Below are 8,176 nucleotides of genomic sequence, written 5' to 3'. Positions count from 1 at the left end.
ACATGTACTAATAATTACATCTGTACAATAAGGCTAGAATTCTTACGTCACCAGACGCCAGTATTGCGTCAGATTCCATTATAATAAACACAACTATATCCAGTGTCTGAGAATTGAGTTTGATTCTCTATAAAACAACGGTGTTCTGTGTGATAATTATTTACAGATAAACTGATCCCCAACTAATGCCAAATAGAGCGTTTATAGTTATAACTGTTATCTGGTAATAAATTTAATGTCACGCGTGAATGCCCTGGAGAGACTTTAATTCATCTCCATTGCTCGTTTACCATCGTAAAACGGGCAAATAATAATATTTAACTCCTCTGAATAATAAACCCGTCCTTATCCGAGCATTTCAATCACAACTGCGAGAAATGATAATATTCGTAGTAAATAATTTGTGTATCAAACGCGGGACGCGGAGCGGGGCAAGGGCCCCGCTAGTACACGAGGCGACGCGCTCCGAGAGAGACGCCATTACCCAAGCCACCAGGGTAGACGCCACCAAGAGCTCCAGAGGAAAGTCGCCACTGTGAGGTGTGAAGAACCTTTGCAGACAACAACTTAGCTGGTGTCAGGGTCACTTTACACATCGTGTTGAATTGTCAAGAGATTTAATTTGACATTCAGCCAGGAACCTGTTAAATTTGTTCCGTGTAGCACAACGTGACCGGCCAGATAATCGTGTCAACATCTAGGCTAGGCTCGACACCACGTGTTCGTTACAACGACGCCTGAACCTAGGACGCGAACTTCGGCAAGCCTTAACTTACACAGTGCCCTATTAGCTAAGTACCTTTATTCCCATTATTCTTGCCTCCTCCACACCTGGCACATCACCCCCTGCCTTCTCCACACCTGGCACATCACCCCTTGCCTCCTCCAAACCTAGCACATTACACCCAGCCTCCTCAACACCTGGCACATTACCCCCTGCCTCCTCCAAACCTGGCACGTCACCCCCTGCCTCCTCAACACCTGGCAAATCACCCCCTGCCTCCTCCAAACCTGGCACATCACCCCCCCCAGCCTCCTGAACACCTGGCACATCTCCCCCAGCCTCCTCAACACCTGGGAAATAACCCCCAGCCTTCTCCATACCAGGCACATCACCCCCTTCCTCCCCAACACCTGGCACATCACCCCCTGCCTCCTCCACACCTCGCACATCACCCCTTGCCTACTCCACACGTGGCATATCACCCCCTGTCTCCATCACACCTGGCACATCGCCCCTGCCTCCTCCACACCTGGCACACCACCCCCTGCCTTCCCCACACCTGGCACATCACCCCTTGCCTCCTCCAAACCTAGCACATCACCCCCTGCCTCCTCCAAACCTGGCACGTCACCCCTGCCTCCTCCAGACCTGGCACATCACCCCCTGCCTTCTCCACACCTGGCACATCACCCCCTCTGCCTCCTCCACACCTGGCACATCACCCCAGCCTCCTCAACACCTGGCACATCACCCCCTGCCTCCTCCAAACCTGGCACGTCACCCCCCTGCTTCCTCAACACCTGGCACATCACCCCCTGCCTCCTCCAAACCTGGCACATGATCCCCCCCCCAGCCTTCTGAACACCTGGCACATATCCCCCAGCCTCCTCAACACCTGGAAAATCACTCCCAGCCTTCTCCATACCAGGCACATCACCCCCTTCCTCCCCAACACCTGGCACATCACCCCCTGCCTCCTCCACACCTCGCACATCACCCCTTGCCTACTCCACACGTGGCACATCACTCCCTGTCTCTATCACACCTGGCACATCGCCCCTGCCTCCTCCACACCTGGCACATCACCCCCTGCCTCCTCCACACCTGCCACATCACCCCTGAGCCTCCTCCACACCTGGCACATCACCCCTGGCCTCTTCTACACCTGGTACATCACCCCCGGCCTCCTCCACACCTGGCACATTACCCCCCTGCCTCCCCAACACCTGGCACATCAACCCTGCCTCCTCCACACCTGGCACATCACCCCCTGCCTCCCAACACCTGGCACATCAACCCTGCCTCCTCCACACCTGGCACATCACCCCCTGCCTCCCCAACACCTGGCACATCAACCCTGCCTCCTCCACAACTGGCACATCAACCCCCTGCCTCCTCCACACCTGGCACATTACCCCCCCTGCCTCCTCCACACCTGGCACATTACCCCCCTGCCTCCTCCACACCTGGCACATCTCCCCCAGCCTCCTCAACACCTGGTACATCACCCCCAGCCTTCTTCATACCAGGCACATCATCCCCTTCTTCCCCAACACCTGGCACATCACCCACCTGCCTCCTCCACACCTCGCACATCACCCCTTGCCCACTCCACACGTGGCACATCACCCCCTGTCTCCATCACACCTGGCACATCGCCCCTGCCTCCTCCACACCTGGCACATCACCCCCTGCCTCCTCCACACCTGGCACATCACCCCTGAGCCTCCTACACACCTGGCACATCATCCTTTGCCTCTTCTACACCTGGCACATCACCCCCAGGTTTGGAGGAGGCCGGGGTGATGTGCCAGGTGTAGAAGAGGCAAGGGGTGATGTGCCAGGTGTGGAGGAGGCTCAGGGGTGATGTGCCAGGTGTGGAAAAGGCAGGGGGTGATGTGCCAGGTGTGGAGGAGGCAGGGGCGATGTGCCAGGTGTGATGGAGACAGGGGGTGATGTGCCACGTGTGGAGTAGGCAAGGGGTGATGTGCGAGGTGTGGAGGAGGCAGGGGGTGATGTGCCAGGTGTTGGGGAGGCTGGGGGAGATGTGCCAGGTGTTCAGGAGGCTGGGGGGGGGGTGATGTGCCAGGTTTGGAGGAGGCAGGGGGTGATGTGCCAGGTGTTGAGGAGGCAGGGGGTGACGTGCCAGGTTTGGAGGAGGCAGGGGGTAATGTGCCAGGTGTTGAGGAGGCTGGGTGTGATGTGCTAGGTTTGGAGGAGGCAAGGGGTGATGTGCCAGGTGTGGAGAAGGCAGGGGGTGATGTGCCAGGTGTGGAGGAGGCAAGGCCGACGTGCCAGGTTTGGAGGAGGCAAGGGGTGATGTGCCAGGTGTGGAGGAGGCAGGGGGTGATGTGCCAGGTGTGGAGGAGGCAAGGGGTGATGTGCCAGGTGTGGAGGAGGCTGACGGGTGATGTGTCAGGTGTGGAGGAGGCAGGGGTGATGTGCCAGGTGTGGAGGAGGCAGGGGGTGATGTGCCAGGTGTGGAGGAGGCAGGGGGTGATGTGCCAGGTGTGGAAGAGGCAGGGGGTGATGTGCCAGGTTTGGAGGAGGCAGGGGGTGATGTGCAAGGTTTGGAGGAGGCAGGGGGTTGATGTGCCAGGTGTTGAGATGGCAGGGGGTGATGTGCCAGGTGTGGAGGAGGCAAGGCCGACGTGCCAGGTTTGGAGAAGGCAGGGGGTGATGTGCCAGGTGTGGAGGAGGCAGGGAGTGATGTGCCAGGTGTGGAGGAGGCAAGGGGTGATGTGCCAGGTGTGGAGAAGGCTGAGGGGTGATATGTCAGGTGTGGAGGAGGCAGGGGTGATGTGCCAGGTGTGGAGGATGCAGGGGGTGATGTGCCAGGTGTGGAGGAGGCAGGGGGTGATGTGCCAGGTGTGGAAGAGGCAGGGGGTGATGTGCCAGGTTTGGAGGAGGCAGGGGGTAATGTGCCAGGTGTTGAGGAGGCTGGGTGTGATGTGCTAGGTTTGGAGGAGGCAAGGGGTGATGTGCCAGGTGTGGAGAAGGCAGGGGGTGATGTGCCAGGTGTAGAGGAGGCAAGGCCGACGTGCCAGGTTTGGAGGAGGCAAGGGGTGATGTGCCAGGTCTGGAGGAGGCAGGGGGTGATGTGCCAGGTGTGGAGGAGGCAAGAGGTGATGTGCCTGGGGTGGAGGAGGCTGACGGGTGATGTGTCAGGTGTTTAGGAGGCAGGGGTGATGTGCCAGGTGTGGAGGAGGCAGGGGGTGATGTGCCAGGTGTGGAGGAGGCAGGGGGTGATGTGCCAGGTGTGGAAGAGGCAGGAGGTGATGTGCAAGGTTTGGAGGAGGCAGGGGGTTGATGTGCCAGGTGTGGAGAAGGCAGGGGGTGATGTGCCAGGTGTGGAGGAGGCAAGGCCGACGTGCCAGGTTTGGAGAAGGCAGGGGGTGATGTGCCAGGTGTGGAGGAGGCAGGGGGTGATGTGCTAGGTGTGGAGGAGGCAAGGGGTGATGTGCCAGGTGTGGAGAAGGCTGAGGGGTGATGTGTCAGGTGTGGAGGAGGCAGGGGTGATGTGCCAGGTGTGGAGGATGCAGGGGGTGATGTGCCAGGTGTGGAGGAGGCAGGGGGTGATGTGCCAGGTGTGGAAGAGGCAGGGGTGATATGCCAGATGTGGAGGGGGCAGGGGTGATGTGCCAGGTGTGGAGGAGGCAGGGGTGATGTGCCAGGTGTGGAGGAGGCAGAGGTGATATGCCAGGTGTGGAGGAGGCAGGGGTGATATGCCAGGTGTGGAGGAGGCAGGGGTGATGTGCCAGGTGTGGAGGAGGCAGAGGTGATATGCCAGGTGTGGAGGAGGCAGGGGTGATGTGCCAGGTGTGGAGGGGGCAGGGGTGATATGCCATGTGTGGAAGAGGCAGGGGTGATATGCCAGGTGTAGAGGGGGCAGGAGTGATGTGCCAGGTGTGGAGGAGGCAGGGGTGATGTGCCAGGTGTGGAGGGGGCAGGGGTGATATGCCATGTGTGGAAGAGGCAGGGGTGATATGCCAGGTGTAGAGGGGGCAGGGGTGATATGCCAGGTGTGGAGGTGGCAGGGGGGGGGGACATCAGGCTTTGTAAAGTGGAATAAATGGCCATTTAACTTTATTCCATTTGTTTGGAAGAAATCACAGCCTGGGAAGCCCCTATGATGCACCTAAAAAAAATCTTTAGAAAATGCTGTTTTCAGTATAATGAAAAGAGCCATCTGTAGGATGAACACTTCTTTCAGTGCACCTGACATTAATGCTCCTAATTACAGCCTTGACAAATCTGTATTTACAATGACTTTATCACAGAAATGATAACCCAGGACTTTAATAATTCCTTTCCAGTATTACAATATTCTGCCACATTAAACATTTCAATATATAAAATATCAACAGCTGGGGAAAGATCATCAATGAGTAAAGAAGTTGTATTCGCTTTCTAAAACTGACTTTGGTATTTTGGCAAATGTTTGATGACCTTTATAAACTCATATAAATGGTAGCTAAAAAGTGGCAATGCAGAATCTGTCAAATTTGCATACGATGTATTTCAAAATGTTAAATTCTAACCAGGAAAAGATAATTTTTTGAAATTAATCTATATCCTAAATATTTGTTTCTGGCTTCAGTTTTCAAATTAAATTGGAAATTGAACATATATACAATATTGCAAACAAGTCTGCTTAAAGCGTGACAAAATAAAATATTGGCGTGATTTAAGTAAAATGGCAAGTTTCTTTTTTATTCCGATATAGCTGACACGTATGTTACAATTGACAAATATTTGATATAATTGACAAAATGCCAATAAAACATAATAAGCTATGCAATACTAGACAATAATAAAAATTACACCATTCATCCATGTCTTATATATATTTCTTTTTACAAAGTTTCAGAAAGAAATTATCTCTTGATCCACATACAATAGCACAACAACAGTAATGATGAACTGAACTAATCAGGGAAAATATATTACTTGCATTTAATTTTGATTAAGAAAGGAATTAATGCAGATATGAAACAAGTCGACACACTCCCAGCTTATACATTTGTAGACGTGCGTACGTTGGATGTAGGCCACGGCAGACGCTCATGGTGATATACCTTGCCAATCTACTTTGCAAGTTTGCATGATTTTGTGAATGTCATAACTGATATGCTGTAGTTTAATAAACATACATTCACACACATTATAACAAAACTATTTACTAGGATATGTAATTATGTACACAAAAACTACAACAAAGGGTTTATCTTTTCCACTAAAGTGTACACAAAATTTTGTTTGATGCAGTGATATGACCTAAGATGGCTTAAAAAGTAAAGTTGAAATAAAATTTAATCACAACTTTAGTAGAACCTGACTTCAAGTTTTAAATAGCTACATTTGAACCAAATATTGTTAACTCGCTCATCTGTTAATCCCAATGTAATTTATCTTGGAAACAGGATAGTTCCAATTTAGTGAAAAATATGCTTTTAACATCCAAAGCCACAGATAATTAGTTGGGAATGAAGGCCTGGTCACAGACCGGGCTGTGGGAACCTTGACCCTTGGAATCACCACAAGGTAAGGTATTAGGCTCGGATTAAAAGCCTGCAATTTTTATCGCAACATATCACTACTATCATTAAAGGACTGTATTTAGTGTTGTTAATATACAGTAAAACAAGACTGACTTGCATCGTTTCCTTACATTTAATACAAGAGCAACACTTGAATACATACTCATGACATATTGGTACAGGGAGTGCATTATTCAGCTGGTGTCTCCTGACTTCTTACTTCATTGAGGAAGACCAATATTTCATAACACTAATAACTTTAGTCTTTATAACAACACTTCAAAATAAATGTTAGCTGTAATAAAATTTGACATAAATTGTCAACTAGTACTGTAGTACTAGTTGACTACATTCTTCAGGTAAGAAGATTGTTGACCATGCCAAGGGAAAACTTTTAAACTATTTCTAGTAACCACAGTGGAAGTAAGGTGAGAACATGGTCTCACTCAATATTTGAAAAAAAAGCCAAGTTACCTTCTCACCATCAGCCAATTTTGAGGCTTGACATGAGAACAGCTTAGGTCACAGCTACGTAACATTAGCCCAGCACCCAACTTAAGAAATGGATGCATTCTAAATAAGCATCCATAAGTCTGCTGTTCATAACCTGGAATCAGGTTTCCCTTAGTCGCAATGCTATAAAAGGGAGAGACATTCTTGGACCACCAAAAATGGACGTATAAACCAAATTTGTTTGACATAACATGGCTTTTAATTTACTTTTTAATAATTGAATTGTCCTGCTTGTTTAATTTGACTCTTTTTGAAGAGCGATGAGGTATAATTGCTATGAGAGGAGGTAGTAAAAGTTGATAAATGGCACTGGAGAAACACTAACATGCTTCCTTTTATGATCAGCCATTATTGAGGCACTTTTTCTCGATAAACAACTAAAAAAGTGCATTAATAGCACTCTTCGAAATGTTGGGACTTATAAATAGGGTCATACAGCAGGACGAAAGGTTAAAAGGGGCTGAGAAGCTAAAATCGGAAGAGGGGCTAATATGGGCCAGTCATAAATTTGGCCAGTCACAAAATCAGGTCATCCTAAGTCGGATGTTCATAATCAGATCATCCTAAGTCGGATGTTCATAATCAGATCATCCGAAGTCGGATGTTCATAAACAGATCATCCTAAGTCGGATGTTCATAAATAGGGACCTCCCTATAGTATGTAATTAACAGCCTGTACGTATCTCAAGATTAATTTTGTGACAATGAAAAAGTGCTACAAAACACACTACCCAAATGTAAATGTACAAAATGTTTCCAGTTACCTATTGCAAATAAATGTTTTCGTACCATCAAAAAATGTTTCAGAATTGCACAGCACTTGGAAATAAGTGTCAGTGCAACTATATTTCTTCTAACTATTAATTCTACTTGTATAACAGGTTGAGACTCAAGTAACTGGAAACCCACATCTTTTCACATGAGTCCTAAATTTAATTGTAATGTATTCTCAAACTCTTTTTTTTATCTTCTGCTTTATTTAAAAAGCTAATTTATTGTTAATTCATCTTGCAGCAGACAAAAACAAAAAACAATTTAACAATTTCTTGGTTAAATTAATCTGTCCTCATGAATAGACATTGCATTTTGACATGTAAATCTCCAACAGCCAAAATGTATGTTATAAACCATGGTGGCTTGCAAAATTGACCGGCTGTTCCCTTTTCTATTCATGTTGTCTCAGGTTAGGTTCACGTAATATTATGCACTATTATTGTGATATGACAACTCGAGAGGACAAGGTGATTAAACAGCTACAGAGTAATTTTGCTCATCAAAATATCATTCATTCATTTGGTAGAGTTAAGAGTCAAACTACGTTTACATTCAAAATGCAAGTTTCATATTAGCATGAACATTATACTGGACGAAGAATAAAACTGTGATTGAAGTCATTTGT

General features: G+C 48.5%; 1 protein-coding gene across 1 annotated transcript; it reads right to left on the bottom strand.

The window, feature by feature from the left end:
- Positions 1-443: 443 nt before the first annotated feature.
- LOC138373527 (spidroin-2-like) lies at positions 444-2,320 on the bottom strand. Its single transcript, XM_069339744.1, has 4 exons — positions 2,172-2,320; positions 1,344-1,434; positions 821-1,183; positions 444-533 (listed from the first exon to the last, which is right to left on the bottom strand). The coding sequence occupies exons 1-4, from the start codon at positions 2,318-2,320 to the stop codon at positions 444-446; spliced, it is 693 nt and encodes a 230-aa protein (XP_069195845.1).
- Positions 2,321-8,176: the final 5,856 nt, after the last annotated feature.

This window comes from Procambarus clarkii, chromosome 42, assembly GCF_040958095.1.
Source record: "Procambarus clarkii isolate CNS0578487 chromosome 42, FALCON_Pclarkii_2.0, whole genome shotgun sequence".
Lineage (NCBI taxonomy): Eukaryota > Metazoa > Arthropoda > Malacostraca > Decapoda > Cambaridae > Procambarus > Procambarus clarkii.
The sequence above is the reverse complement of the archived record's forward strand: the minus strand, read 5'-3'. Positions and strand labels throughout refer to the sequence as shown.

Excerpts from the sequence above, each read along its gene's own strand:
- LOC138373527 (XM_069339744.1), bottom strand. The coding sequence starts at position 2,320 with ATGTGCGAGGTGTGGAGGAGGCAGGTGGGTGATGTGCCAGGTGTTGGG. Across the intron at positions 1,435-2,171 it reads GGTGTGGAGGAGGCAGGGGG|GTGTGGAGGAGGCAGAGGGG; the intron begins GTAATGTGCCAG and ends GTGATGTGCCAG. Across the intron at positions 534-820 it reads ATGTGCCAGGTGTGGAGGAG|TGGCGACTTTCCTCTGGAGC; the intron begins GCAAGAATAATG and ends CACACCTCACAG.